This window comes from Marmota marmota, unplaced genomic scaffold (genome assembly GCF_001458135.2).
Source record: "Marmota marmota marmota unplaced genomic scaffold, marMar, whole genome shotgun sequence".
Lineage (NCBI taxonomy): Eukaryota > Metazoa > Chordata > Mammalia > Rodentia > Sciuridae > Marmota > Marmota marmota.
Window position 1 is genome coordinate 47,603,155 of NW_026000016.1, and position 15,457 is coordinate 47,618,611.

Genomic DNA, 15,457 nt, shown 5'->3' on the forward strand with positions numbered 1-15,457 from the left:
ACCTTCAGTTCTAGAATTCCCACTTGCTGGTCACTATATTCCTCCCTTTGGCCTTCTTCCCTCCATTACTTAACTACCCCCAGCTTTTCTATTCCCCTGAGATCCCCATTTCCCTTTTCTCTGGATTCATCCGCTGCTTCCTGGTTTTCATTATGTCCTTCCAAAGCTGGACTCAAAACACCCATCCATTATTTTTCTGCTTCATCTTCTCTGAAACTCAATATTCCAAATTAATCAAATTATCCTCCCTCCCTGTACTCACAGCCAGATTACGGTGCTGCTAGAGGAAGAAAAAATTTAAAATCATACTGCAGGGCAGATGAGGTCACTGCAGACCCAGGGTTCCCAGCCCCGGCTGGGCAGAGCCCCACAGAGCCCCACAGCAAGAGCCCCACACTGTCCTCCCAAGTCCCCCAACCTCCCACCTCTGCCGTCCCCATACTGGACCTGGCTCCTCTTCCACAACCATACATGCACTTCCTCAATTCCACACCCTTTTACCTAGAAAAGTACTGCCCTCTTCACTGTCTTTTTCCCTCCAATGTCAACAGGAGAGGTATCACCTGCCCTTCCACAGCTGACCCTTCTAGCCCGCCATCTCCTCTGAGACTTTGCCCTGTTGACATCTCCTCTCAAGCCTGTCTTCAACGTGCCCTTCTCTGCTGGCTGCTTCTCCTGGCCAGCAAGCCCCAGTCTCTCCATCTGATGGCACCTCTCTCTCATCCTCTCACACACCCCCAAACTCCCCCTCTACCCCCATCCCCTATTATGGTTTAGATGAGAGGTGTCCCCTAAAAGCTCAAGTGTGAGACAATGCAAGAAGATTTAGAGGAGAAATGACTGGGTTCTGAGAGCCCTAACTCAATCAGTGGATTAATCCCCTGATGGGATTAACGGGGTGGTGGCTGGAGGTGGGTAGGATGCGGCTGGAGGAGGTGGGCATTGCGGGTATGCCTTTGGGGTATATATTTTGTATCTTGCAAGTGGAGTCTCTCTCGGCTTCCTGATCATCACATGAGCAACTTCCCTCCACCACACTCTTCCACCATGATGTCCTGCCTCATCTCAAGCCCGAGGAATGGAGCCAGCTGCTTATGGAGTGAGAACTCTGAAGCTGTGAGCCCAGCCTCCAAATAAAATTTTATTTGAGGGTTTTGTTATTGTTTTTGTTTTGGTGGTGCTGGGGTTGGGTGCCTTTCCTGTGCTAGGTAAGCACTCTACACCCGGCCACACCCCAGCCCTGGAGCTTTACTGGAGCTTGTGCAAGCTCATCTCTACCCACTGCTTCAAGTACCAGCAACAGGATCAGGGTTCCCTGATCTGTATCTCCTAGCGCCAGTCCATTTTATAACTCAATGTCTGACTAGGATTAAGTAAGAGCAGAGCCAGATTCATTCTTTCTACCCAAACCTACTCTTCTGTATTCCTCATCTTGGTGGACGACGCTGCAACCCACCCAGCCACCCACATCAGAACTCGGAGTCGAGTCCCTGCTTCCCTGCTTCCTCTACTCCTTCCTACCACCATGGATGTGGGCTGAAAGATCTGCTTTGATGTTGTGTGTTATCAGTGCCGAGGAAGGAGCCCAGAGGTGGTGTGACTAGGCATGCCCTCTATCCCCAAGCCACACCCTCAGCCTGAGTCTGTCTCCTTAACAGAGCCTCAAATCTCTTTTCCCTCTGAAATTCTGCTGCTGTCATCTTGCAGGTCCTCATTTCTTCTTGCTATCCATCCTGGGCAATGAATTGAGGTGATTTTTCTAAAACACATAGAATTGTGTGATTCTCTTGCTTCAAATTTCTTACTAGTCCTCATCGCTTAGGGGAGAGCTCAGATACCTGAGCACAGTACAGAAGCGGGAATCCATGAGATCCGATCGGGTCTACAGCCCGGCTTCTGCCCCTCTGGCACCCAAGCCCCACCTCTGCTGTCTCTTCCTCCTGAACCTCTGCTCACCTGGGCTCCCTCACAAAGGGAGGACATCCTCCCTCAGCACCCACAATTCCCAGCCCACTCTTTAAAATCCAGCATAGATTCTCCATGAGACCTCCCTAACCACCCACCCCCACAACAGTTAGCAACTCCGGACATCTGTAGAGTGTAAAACTTGTCACATTGCTCAGCAATGGAGCTGCTGGCTTTCTGTCTCCTCTACCACGCGACTGAGCTTTTTGCAGAAAGGACTTTGGTTTTGTTCATTCCTATATCACCATAGCCAGCAAGGTGCCAGCCATAACAAACACTAAGAATATACTTGCAGAGACAGAAGGAAAGAAGAGATTGGGCTTTATTATAAAGTACCTCCACAAGTAGGAAACAAAGTTATTTTCTGGACATTACTAGTGAAAATTCACAGATAAGGGCCAAGAAACGTCATTTGAAGAAGTTGTCTGCCTCCTTAAGGATATGCAAATCCCTAAATCCTTCCCCCTTCTCTCTGCCACCAGAGCAGTGGCTTCCCATAGTTTGCCTTTCTAGACATTCCCGGGGCCACCCCTCAACACATTAGCCACCCGGTGCCTGTGCCCAGCTTCCCAGCAGCCACGGGTCAATCCAACACTCTGCCTGCCTTGCCCTCACAGCTGGGCTCTGAGCACTGCTGAAGGAAAACCACACCAGCCTGTGGAGCAGGCACACAGATTCTTAGTCTTCAACCTCAGATGATCCTTCAATTACCCAGCAGCATGTTCCGTGTGTCCCTGGCTGAGCACCATTCCTGTTACCCAAACGTGCACTGCGTGTTCTCACGCACCTGACCTGACACATTCCCATGCGCTTCTCCTCCCTACAAAGCACCCTGCTTCCTTCCTTCCTGCAAAAGTGGAGGCAGTCAGGTGGGGACATCTTTAATTTCCTAGACACCCACTCTCAGCTTCACATACTTTTATTTTTATGCATCTCAGGAAGACATGCGCTTCCCCAACCCAGGCTAACACGCAGGCACCCCGACACCATGAAAACACAACTCACCAACCATCCCCTTCTCAACCTGTCTACGAAGACTAATCCTTCCCCGCAGGCCTCTGCCTAACCAACAAATCCCCTCCGCCTCCTTCCCTCTGGTTTCCAATCCCCACTCCATATTTTCCTTCCATCTGACTATAGTTCACAACCACCTGTTATATATTTTATGAAGCTCTGGAAGAAAGAGCACAAAGCCGCCAAACATGAAGAAATGGTAAGGACAGGGAAATGCTCATGAGCCTGATTGGATCAGGGCATGCTGCATGTGTGAGCTCAACCACCACATGGAACCTCATTCATATGCACGATGAATATATGCTCATCGAAAAGTAAAAATAAAAAGTTCCTCCTTTTTGAAATATTCCAAGCATTTCAGGGAAATAGAGAACAATATGCAATCATCCCCTTATGTTGTCAGAGCTAACTCTCTCTGGGAAGCACCGGGCCAATCCCATTACCTTTTCCTTCCCTGGAGGTAACCACTGACCCAAAACGAGCCTTCCTGTTCATGGTTATATACTTGGACTGCAGCTGTTCCTATAAATATGTAGTGCCGCTTTTCATATTTGTGCATTTTACATAAGTGTTATATTTTCCATATTCTGCAACTTGCAGAATCATGTTTTCAAGAAGAATCCCTGTTAGTACACACAGAGCAAGTTCATTTTAAGTTTTGGAGAATACTCCATTGTATGAATTTATTATCATCTTAGAACTGTTACCCTTCCACGTGTCTACCTCTCCTCTCCCATCTCCTCTTTAACCCTCTCCGCCTTGCCTTCTGCCCTCATCACACCTCTCAGACCACCCTCTCCTCTAGTTACCACCCTGTCACCAAACAAGGACACAAGTCAGCAGCCCTGATCTGGCAGGGCCCTTTTGCAACGTTCTTCTCTGAGACACTTCTTCCTCCTGGGGGTCCCTGACTTTCATCCCACTCTGACTCTCACCCATAATTGGAGGGAGATCCTACTGGCATCAACAGGGCAGGGGCCAGAGATGCAGGTCACTATCCTTCAGCGCACAGGTCACTCCCACACCAGTGAGAACTGTCAAGCCCGGAGGCTAACGGGGCTGAGGCTGAGAACCCCAGGTCTAGATGTTGGTCCTCTGCAAGATTCTGGTCTGAGCCCTCTTCCCTTCCCACTGACTATCTCCCTGGGCCACCTCACCTGTCCGTTGGAGTACAGAATGAGCTGGGTAGGTGAGACTTTCCTAGGATCCCTGAGATCCCAATAAACATGCATTGAAGACATCTCCTTCCTGCTTTGAGGGACTGGACTCACCCGAATGTTGGGCCGCTCTGGAGGGACCTCGGACACCATGTTGTGGTTGGATATGTCACTGTTGGTGGTAGCAGGGCGTTTCCCACCTGTTTTATTGGACATGTCCAAGGCCGATCTGATTTCAAATTGAACAAAAGAAAGAGACTAGTCAGAGCCAAGAAGCAACGGGGGAAAAACTTCCCCACCCATCAAGAGATCATTCAGAGTTTCTCCTCAGTTCTTCTGGGATTATATGCTGGTCATCCCAGATATTCTCTTTCTTCTCTTTTTTTATTTTAAAAATCTAGATTCTCAGACTCCAGAACTCCTTCCCTTCTAATCTTAAAGGTACAATGGCTGGTGGCCTAGGAGTCAATTAATTATCCTTTCTTTCCTTTTTTTCCCTTTCATTCAGAGATGCAGAATCCAGCGTAGGCCAAATTCATGTTCAGCCCTCAAGATTATATCAGATTCTCTCTCTGCCTCCTGCCAAGGCCCCTGGGTGCTATGCCAACCTCAGACCTGGCTTTTACTCCTTCGGTTCAACCTGTGAGATGCACCAGGAAAAGGGGCTGGGGATGTCAGGAGATGGGTCCCAGAAGAAGTTTCCAGTCTCAGAACTAAAGGATCCCAAATCCCTTCTTTTCCTTCCCTCCCCATCATCCTCCCCATCATCCTCCCCATCCCAGTGCAAGGTGGCCATGGAATGGCGGTGACAAAAGATAAAAAGGCCAAACAGTAAATAGAAGGCAAAACTTACGTTTTCAAGTCGAACTTCTTGTTCTCCTCTGGGACTTGGCCAGTCACTGGGTGACGAAATGTGTTCCGTCTGTCATTGTGGCTGTAGAAGCAACAGTGAGAGAAACTGTGATAAAAATGCAGAGGACAGAGACATGAGCCAAAGGGAGAACAGACCCTGGGCAGTGACGGGGACAGGTGACCATGAAAGCAGCTCTACCTCTGCACCCCCAAAGGGGGCCAGAGGGAGAACAAGGCTTGAGTGGCAGAAGCTGTTGCTGGGGTGGGGAGGGGTGGGGTGAGGGAAGAGAAAAGAAGCCTCATCACCAATCACTAGTCAGTGTCAGCCACTTACTAGAGCTCCCCAGGCTGGACACCAGCCACACTTAACTCGTCCCGCAGCTATCTCAGGCATGCGTGGGGGGCGCGGTGTTTGAACTGTCTGTCCAACACAGTCAAGATTTCATGCGTGGCAGGTTCCCAAGCAGAGAAGCTGCCTGCCAGTGTTCTGCATAAAACACGCTCCCTCATTATTTGCTGAAAGAACTCTCCTGTGACCTTGGACTACTTCTCTCCTGCTTTATGCTCCATCTCTTTCTTGAAAGGAAACGGAAGATTCAGAAACTCCATTCTTGAGCTTGGGCCGGGACTCGCTCATGCTCTGAGCCCAGGGTCTTCCATCCAAGGGCTACTGGATGTCACAGAGACATCGCGAGCTGTCAGGCATCAAGGTCAGTGCTGGCTGAACAGTCAGATCTAATTAAGGGACACTGTGGCTGGGAGTGGGGTGGTGTGTTATGAGGACAGCCTGCCAGGAAGCACAAACCAGGGGCGGGGTGCAGGCGAGGCAGATGGGGAACGGTACATGGAGGCAGCCTGCGTCTCTGCTGGCTAGCTGGATGTCAGGCCAGCTTCCCGGTGGCCTCTCAGGGGGCATAAGGAGGAAGACAGCAGACAGACTTCAGAGGGGCTGGGGCAGTGGCCTATCTGGGTTGTATTCCATTAGCAGCAACTACCTGGCAGGAACATAGTAGCGGATATTTGAAATCCGGGCCTGTGGGGGCTAAGGGAGCTTTAAGGAGCACTTCTCCCACCCCTCGAAAAATACTGTGAGAGTCCAGAGAGCGCAGGCTCCAGCAGACCCTAAGAGCAAGCATAGGGACTAAGGCGGGGCCACTTCAGACCCCATGGTAAAGACCCAGTGCTCTGTTCAGCCCCCCGCAGGTCAGCAGTGGGGAAAAAGAGCTCAGCTCGCTTCAGCTGCTTCAGGGAAGGAAAATAACCTTGTTGGCACCTCTTTTAGCCCAGGACACATCTCACCCTTGCGCTGCCTGCTGAAGCTAAAGATAATATCAAAGTGTGTTTTTTCCAGCTTCCAAACTGGTCATGTTCAGATGTAAGCCAAAGGCACACGGGAGACAGCAGCACAGCAGGTAGTGGCTACGGCCAATGGGAAAGTCTGGCTGTGCAGACAGGACCCCAGACCTGACCAGTGTCCTCCTGGCTTCTGACTCTAGAACACTGGGAATCCACTCCCCACTTCCCAAACGGCGGTTCCACGTTTCCAAAGACGATGCTCTCAACTTAATCACAGGGGGTCTTTGCAAGGAAAGGTACCTGCCTGCAGTTAACCTTGTCCCTGGCTCTGTCCCCTTAGAAGTCTGGTGCAAAGGCAGTGGTGACAGTGAAGGTCCTTGAGGTGACAACTTCTCTGCTTTCACCCAGTGGTGTGGGGCACTTGCTCCCTCCCACCTCTTTGCCCCTCCAGGCCCCTAATGATCTGTGTGTTCCCAATGGTAGCTCCAGGGAGCTTCCTGCAGGCTCTGGTACAGACAGACACACAGAAGCATGCAGGCAGTCAGCTGTCAGCTGTCTCGAGTCTCCCAGGGTACGGCACATTTCTCCCTGCCCCAGAGTCTCCTACCCAGCAACCCCTACAGATGACGTGCTCTCTCCATCCCCACGCTACCAATTTCAAAATAGCTTCCCCTTCACGGGCACTGCAATGCAGCAACCATTGACCTAACTGCGCTCTCCTCCCAGGTCATTGCCAGCAGACCCCTCACCGCCAAGCCCCCAGACGGGAACAGGGTGAGTGCCAGCGCCGCCGGCTCCGAGTTCACCAGGCTCACGGTCCATGGACGAGATCCCTACCTGGCTCGTCGGTCAGCCCGAAACTTCAGCATCTTTTTGGCAGCTCAGTCCCCAGTTGGGCAGCCTCGGAGGACCCACCAGCCACCCTGCTGCTACCATCCCTCTGAGAAGTAAGTCCTCGGGCCGTGGCAGAGGAACAGCGCAAGCGGTGGCAGGCTGTCTGCTGGTTGCCCCTCTTCCCGGCTCTGGCATTAGAGAACAGGGAGGGGGCTCTCCCTGGGTGATGGTAGGGGTCACCCAGGTGCCCCAGCGGGCCTGCAGCTTCCTAGTATCCGGCTGGACTACCACCGGTCAGAGGACTGGAGACTGGATAAGCGAGGAGGGGACGGCATCCTCCTCGTTCAGGTCCCCAAGGAGAAAATGCAGCCACGGAGAGTTGGGGCGTGCACTGAGCAGGTGAACCACCTCCAGGTAGTGCGACCTCACTGAGCTAAGGACACAGAGTGGCTGGGCGGGCGGAGGAGCATGGGGCTGCATTCCCATCTGCACGGCAGAAACTCATGCCAGCTCGACCTGCAGGGAGACGGTGCTGCTTCCCAGCTCCCAGCCCAGACACAGGCTCTGGAGCTGAAAATCAACTCTGCTTCTCAGACACCCTTCAGAGCCTGAGGGTACAGGGTTAAGGGAAGCTCCAGGTTCATTCCCCGTTATTGCTGCCGCTGCTGAGAGGCTGAGATTAATTGAGAAAGTCTCCTTTCTCTTCTCCTCTGCCTACCCAGCCTGCTGTACAGACAGAAGCCACTGGCCTCTGCCCAGCTGCCCTCAGACCCAGCAGCTCTTCTGCCCTCTGGGAGCCGTAGTCCAGCTGGGAGGGACGGGACTTGTGGATCCAGAGTGTGGATGGGCGTGGATGTCGGGGAGCCAGAGCTGATGGCAAGGAACTGGGCTTCTCTGCTCTGGCGAAATGGAAGGAAAGCTTCCTCCCAAGGCTTGTGAGGAAGAGGGCAGCAAATGGGGCTTGAGAAGGGGTCACTGTGTGTTTACTGCTGCAAATCTTCCCAGATGCAAGATGATAAATTCCAGCTGGTGCCTGTCAGATCAACTCACGAGCAAGGAGGTTTTGCACTGATGTTAATTCCCCCGAATTCCCCAGAAGCCAAAGCTGGTCAAATCTCCCCCTTTCCTAATGTCTTCCTTGTCTTGGGATCCTTGGTCTTGGAGGACTTCTTGAAGGTCACCTCCTCCCACCCCTGTCTCCAGGCAAGCAGGCTCACTAATCAATGCTCATCTCAATGAAAGCACCTTGGTGGTTTGCAAAGGGTTCTAGCAAAGGACACCCAGGCCCACCCAGTTACCTTACCCTGCCAAGATGTTCTTTTTGATATCAAATTCCCGTTCCTCTGGTTTTCTATATTATTCCATTTTGTCTTCACATGACAGGTTCCTTTCAAACCAACGGGGCTCTTTTTTAGCAAGACCAGGCATTGTGTTGACATCATAGTCTGTTGCTATGGTAATTCTGTGATATCACAACAGACACTGAAAAGGAGGGGCTAATCTAATTGTTTGGATGGAGGATAGAACTTGGTCAGGGAACAATGTCATCAGTGAATGGAAAAGCAAATGGACAACATTATTATTTAACCCATGAAGAGTCAAGCTGGTTGGGATATAACTGGGGTCAACAGCTGCTGATGTTTAAACAGCTAATCCTAAATCCAAAAGATCAATATATTCAGCCATTTAGTGGGACTTTTGCAAATGATTCATCCTGGTGACAGGAGGCCTAAGTTTTCAGATCATGCCCTCTTCCTGCTGCTGATCCAGTTAATGGAGCCCTGCTGTGGTTGTGCTGTGCTGAGCCCTCTTCTGAGGCCTGTTTTGAGGTCCCTGCCTGTGCATAGTAGGTGCTCCATAAACATTTGTTGAATGAGTAAATGAATGAATGAAAGAAACTCTCTGGGCTCTGATTCAGTTTTCAGTCACTTGCATTGGAGTCTGACATTATATTACCAAGGGCTTCCCTATCTTAGCTCTCTCTTAAAATTAATTACTTCCTCTCTGAAGAGAAGCTCTATTTCTGCCCCCTCGCCCCCTCACTCGGCTTCCCTGCCTGGATCCCCCCAGAATATATAGTTTGGCTTGGATCCATCTTCATTAGGAAGGAAAGAAAATTAAGCTCATCTGCACAGGAGGAGGAGGGGGTGGGGTGCATTGGGAAAATGAGTTTTCTTCCTCTAGAGGAGGCAAAAATAGCCCCTTTCTCCTCAAGCTGAACTCGGGGGCCTCCCACAGCCTGTGCTTAAGTGGCAAGTTAAATTAACTTCTCTCCTGCCCAGTGACGAGCCAGGGAAAGAGGAAGGAGGGGAGGCTCCAGGGCTTCCCTGCTTGCTGAGAGCTCCGAAATCCTCGGGGTTGAGCCGGCACATGGAGGGCCCAGCTGGGGCTCTTTCCCTTTATCACTAAACTGCATGGTGCGACAGATTTTCATTTTAGGTTAAACGTCAAGAACTTCCCAAGAGAACATTAAAAGGGGAAATGAGAATAGGTGATCAGTTTCCTCACTCCTCTCTCCTTCCTTTTGGGATATCAAGAGGCTTTCATGGCTCAAGGGCAAATGGTTATGAATACAGACCTGAGTGGTCCTCTCAAACTGCACCCAAGAAAAGCGGGGGGAACCCAATAAAGGACATCTGATGTCAGAGGCCGAAGCACCCTACACTCCGGGTTGCCAGTCAGTGGTCACTGATTCACTGGTCCCAAGAGGTGACCCCAACAGCAGTGCCACCGGTGAAAAGAGTACTTGGCAGAACAGGGCTTCCACGCGGGATCTAGCATGAATTAGCAGTGTGATATCACTTCTTGGGCCCTTAGTTTTCTCATGTGCAAATGAAATACCTTCTAATTCTTTGAAAGAATAGCCGCAAACTTTCAAAATATGAAATGTGTTATGCATAAGACATTAATAGCTAGGCTCATTCTGCTGAAGAACAAATCCAGGGGCAAGCATTCCGAAGTGCCAAGACCAGTCAATTACAAAGATAAGACCTGTGTCTTCTCCACTCTTGAGGCCGCCGTCTCTCCTCCTTGTTAGGGCTTCTCTATGATTCAAGACCTCCTCAGCATCTGAATGGCATGGCCTGGCCCTTCATACTTATAAGCCACAACATCAACCTGTCTTCATGACCCTTTGCTGGTGTGCACACGAGCACATACACACACTCAGGCACCCAGGCTGGATGCCCAGGGCCCCCACTGTGAGATAAATATTGAACAACTAGAGAAACACACTCCACTCTTTCCACCCTGGGGGCCCCTCTTGGTGATCTGCCTGTACCAAGTTGCTTCATTCCATAGCTCCTGAAAATTTGCTGACAGAGAATTAGTCCTGGCCCAGCTTCCCCATCCCGAGGACGCCCTGGCTTCTGGCAATAGAGCTCATGAGGCAGAGAGAGGACTGTGGCGTGAGTGGGAAGTGGGGCTACAGTGGCCCATCCCTCCCACTTCCTTCTTTCTCCCAGCTAGCAAATTCTGAGCCAAGGCTGTCCACACTCAGGGAAGGTGGGGAGAGCTCGGCTCCTGCTCTCTGCCTCCCCCTCTTCTGGATCTCATCTTCATTGTCCGGGAGCCTTATCTGCCCCAGCATTCAGTCCCAATTAAAAACCAGCTCCGTTTACATTTCCAACCATCTTGATGGGCCAGATTCCGGAAGCTTCTCCAATCATTTGCGAGAGAAAAATACACTGTCCTAGCTAACTTCTTCCCACCACGGTCCCCCTGTTTTCCTTCCACTTGCTGCAGCATAAAGATGAGGTCAAAAGGGGGTGGGGACTGGCAGCACTTCAAGGTGTCTGCGGGCAGGAGGAGACCGCTCAACAACACTGTCTGGTTTCCTCATGCACCTGCAGATCAAAATGCCAGCTCCACAGGTGTCAGGGACCAGCTGCCAGTGGCTCTCACCTGGCAAAGTATTTGTCCTCTCTTTTCTTCTCTGCCCTTGCCCTGGCCCTCCCTTGGATGCCAGTTATTTAGAAAATGGCGATAGGGTGCCCTCTCCCAAGTTGAGACCACTGTAAATGCTAAGACCACTGGGCTGAGGATTCAAGAGATGAGAGCCAGACTGCTCCCTCTCCGGCTTAGCTCTGTCCATCCTCAGGGATCCTCCTTCCAACCCAAAGGGACGAACACATCATCCTTACCTGCTATGGCCAGGTGTGGAATGCCAGGGGAATTCCACCCGAGCTCAGCCCTACTTCAGATAGAAAAAAAGAGCTGGCTCAATGGACAAGATGGGGCACCACAGATCAGGGGGCCCCCTTCCAGCCCAGGCATCCCCGCTTTCCTGTCTCTTACTGGATTGTCTCTTGAGCCTCTGCCTAGACCTCCAAGGTCTCTCTCTCTCTTTTTTTTTTTTTAATATTTTCTTAGTTGTCAATGGACTTTATTTATTTATATGTGCAACTCAGTGCCCCATGCATGCTAGGCAAGTGCTCCACCACTGAGCCCCACCCAGCCCCAACCCAAGGTCTCTTTATTCTTACACTAGAAGCTAGGAAAGTCTAAGGCAGAGTGTGTGTGTGTGTGTGTGTGTGTGTGTGTGTGTGTGAGAGAGAGAGAGAGAGAGAGAGAGAGAGAGAGAGAAGGAAAAGAAAGAATAGATACCATGCTGGAGAACTTCAAGCGATCTTCTACCCTACTTGAACTATCTTATCTTTAAACTGATTATTTTACTTTATGGAATTCCATTTGCCTTCTGAAAAACAACCATAACCAGGGTGGAGTGTCCGCACAGCCACGCCAGTTACTGACACCCTGAAACTCCTCCAGGTTGGCTGCTGAAGAGCCTTCCCAGTGCCCCTGCCCCACCTCCCTGACCAGTGCCCGGGACCTTGTTGCCTCTCTGTGACCCAGAGACTAAGGCATTAAACCTGGGCCACAGGGCCTGCCAGGACGCCAGGCCAGTGTCCTTTCTGGCTGAAAAAAATGACTGAAGACCATTCCAGGGGGTGGCCTTCCCTTAACTGCCTGCACACTGACATCCTTTGCAGTGGGTCAGAACTCTGGTTCTAAGACCCAGAAGCTGTCAGAGCAGAATGGAAGGCATTTCCCGCTTGCGGTGGCCCCGCTTAGAGAACTGGGGCAAGCCACCTGCCCAAGCTCCCCACAATCTGTTTGCTGGGTGCTCTTGTTCTGCTCCTGCCAAGGGAAAAGGAGACGATGCTCACTACAGCCCGGCTCCACCGCATCCTTCCTCCAACCTCCCCAGGCGGCTAACCCAGATGGGCAGGCAAACCAAGGCTCCCCTGGCCCGGCCTCCACGGTGCCTTCTCCTGCCAGTCAGCAGTATGGAAAAGATCCCCAGGGGTGACAGGGCAGGCCAAGAATTAATTACGCCTCTTCCCCAGCTGAGTCCGGTTCCAAACCCCTGCCCTTCAGAGGCTGAGGCGGTCCCAGGATCCACTTCAGGGTCTACAGAAGGTCACTGGAACCATCTCTCTTCATTCCTAACTCAGCAGATCTGGTCCTGGAGTCCCACGGAGAGCAATGACCCCACCCACCCCACCCCATGGAAAAGAATTTTACAAAGTGCGTGCGAGGAGAGTGATGGAGCTGGGCTCTCCCTCCCCCTCCACACCCTCCACAGCCACCAAGGCTTCTGGGTTCCTGATCCAGCAATCTGAGACAGTCAAGCTGTTTTCTCATTCTAACAATAAAACAATGGTACTAAGGGATGCTGTCTTCAGTACACAACACCAACTGGCCACCAGGCCAGACAGTCGAGGATGAAAGGTTACAAAGCTCTGAAGGGATATGGAACAAAGGGAAATAAAACTCATGTAGTCTCTGGTTCTCACGCAGGGAGGGGAAGAAGGAAGGCCCATGGCGGAGTCAGGGAGGCTGAGGTTTACTGCCCTCGCCACAGTGATGGGAGTGATAAGGCAGAGTTCACATCTCCCAGGGTCCCCCCATCCCTGCTGATCACCAATCTCAGTTCCTCATCTCCAGGAAGGAGAGACGGCTTCATGAGTCACCGGGAGACGCTGGCTTCCCAGCACCCGCTCCAAGAACATAGCAACAAAAGCCACAAACCCTTTCACTGGTAATGCCTGTGGGCGACAGATCAGGGGACCATGTGTGATGTGGGGTAGAGTCTGGCAAGAGGTGCCTGGGTGTGGAGGTCTGAGAGGGCGGCCACATACAGACTGCCCACTGCCCGAGCCTTCTTCCTGGCTATGCCCAACCCTCAGCTCCCACGCAGAGCTGACGAGGAGCTAGAGGAGCAGGGCTTTGCTGCTCTGTGGGGCATGTTGCGTGGTGACTGGAGGAGACAGGAGAGTCAGCCTCAAACCCTCGCCCTGCCCTGAGGATTGGATGGCTGGGTGACTTCCATCTGTCTCCCGACCCCTCCCCTCACTGGCCAGCTGGACTGATGAGAGTCTCCACAGTGGGGGGTGGGGGGGGGGCTTGGTCTGGGGAACAGGAAAGCAATAAATCACCCAGAGAAGGCAAGCAGGAGCCTGGACACTGCTTCTGCAGGAAGAGCCTCCCACCTGGGGGGCTGCCTGGGAAGAGAGTGGCCAGCAGGTGGGACGGTAGCATTGCTCCTCACTAGCCCAGGGAGTGCCAGTCTGCGCTGGCCCCAGGAGGGCTCGGGCTGGCCTTCGGTCTGAGACCAGGAGTAACACAGCCAGCTGGCTCACAGATGGACGGTGGGAAATTCTGAACACCTCTTTTTGCCAGGAGTGAGGAGCCCGGAACTTCCCATGTACTTGGGGAGCTTGCCAAGGGCTCCGAGAGCAGAGGAATCTCCCTGGATCACTGTCGGCCACAGGGAGGCTCCAAAGGGAGCTTGGGAACAAGGGCCACCCATGGCTGTGTCCAGGATGGTTGCTGCTGTCTTTCCCCTATGTGACAATCCTTCATCCATTCCCCTGACATCCCGGAGAGGAAAAGTGAGATCTGGAAGAGACTTGGAGAACTTGTGACAGCAAAGGGTCGTGGACACTTTGGATTCTTCTTAAGGAACAGGGCAAGATCAGCAATCTCGGAGTCAGGAGACTCAATGACCAGTACTGAGTCACTTTACCTCTCTGGGGTTCAGCTTCCCCGTCTGTAATGGGGAACAGCACCCAGGGTGGCTTGGAGGATAAAACGAGATCACATATTTAAAGCTTGGCACATAATCGTTGCTCGGTAAGTAGCTGATGTTACAGTGATTAATAAAATAAGTAACGCTACCCCAAATCCATATCATCTAATTTGATAGCCATTAGCGATGTGCGGCTATTCAAATTTTAATTAAAATTAAATAAAATAATTAAGGTTTCAGTTCTTCAATTATACTAGCCACCTTTCACAGAGGCTCAGTCCCCAAGCTGGCTGGCGTCAATCACACTGAACAGAACAGCCACAGAACATTCCATCAGTGTACAGCATTCTATTGTACAGTGGCTTGAGCTAGATTTTTCTCTAAGCCAACTTCCAGCTGTAACATTTTTGGATTCTATGAGACACTTAATTCCAAACAAGTTTATCCTTCCAGCAGCCGATATGTGCCCAGAGCCCTCAGGAAATACAAGGTCCCTCATGGTCCTACGCAATTCCAAAAAGAAAGGAAAATCTGCTGCCAACCACAACAAAAAGTTAAAAATTAAAAACCAAGTGACATGTTCCAAAGTCCAATCAAAACAAATCTAGATACTACTTTGGTTTTTTAAATCTTATGCATTAAGACTCCTTATGGGGAGTCTGAAAGCGCTGTCATCCTATTGGGCACAAACTGGAAAAGGTCCCTGAAGCAGCCTAAGGGAAGAGAACTGGACAGAGGAAAGAGCTGCAGCAGAGGACAGAGGCAGTGGGGACTTGTTCCTCCTTCCAGTCTCATTTTCCTTCTGGAACTGGCCAACCTCGGGTCTAGGCTGGAGAGAGGACGAGGAAAGAGGAAGGGAGGCCTCCTTTAGGGCCTTTGCTCCAGAGCGGGAGGAGCTGGCCTGCAGGGAGATCAGACAGGCCAGCTGCCACCACAACTGGCTGGCTTAGGATTCCTCCTTCCCTGCACCCACCCAGATCTGGAGCCTGCGGACACCAGGTAATCCCAGGAAGCAACCTGTTCTGGAACAGACGGCGCAGGAAGCAGGTGCCATGGATAACCACAGCTTACTGCAGGGAGGAAAGGAAAGCTGAGAGGAATGGAAGAATTGCTCCCAGGCCTATATCGGGCCCAGAGCCGTCACCAGTCACATCCACATAAGGGAAAGAGGGGGCCTGAGGGAGGGAATGAGATAAGGGACACTGCTGCCTCCTCCCTGTCCCCTGCCACACAGTAGCCTTTAAGGAAGCCTTGGGCAGGAACGTTGCAATGAGGAGCAACACAGCACCTTGGGTGCGGGGGGGGG

At 51.6% G+C, this 15,457-nt stretch overlaps 1 protein-coding gene across 19 annotated transcripts in view; it reads right to left on the reverse strand.

Annotated features, from left to right (window-relative positions):
* Positions 1-15,457, reverse strand: part of Plekha6 (pleckstrin homology domain containing A6) — a 142,939-nt gene that overhangs the window by 41,376 nt on the left and 86,106 nt on the right. For 18 of the 19 annotated variants that reach the window (XM_048809741.1, XM_048809743.1, XM_048809746.1 and 15 more), the window contains 2 exons: positions 4,990-5,070; positions 4,251-4,365 (listed from right to left, as the gene is read on the reverse strand). In XM_048809741.1, the coding sequence (XP_048665698.1) occupies positions 4,251-4,365; positions 4,990-5,070 (196 nt within the window). Of the gene's footprint in view, positions 1-4,250; positions 4,366-4,989; positions 5,071-7,121; positions 7,844-15,457 lie in introns of those variants that run through there. The other variant, XM_048809748.1, reaches the window with a different exon arrangement.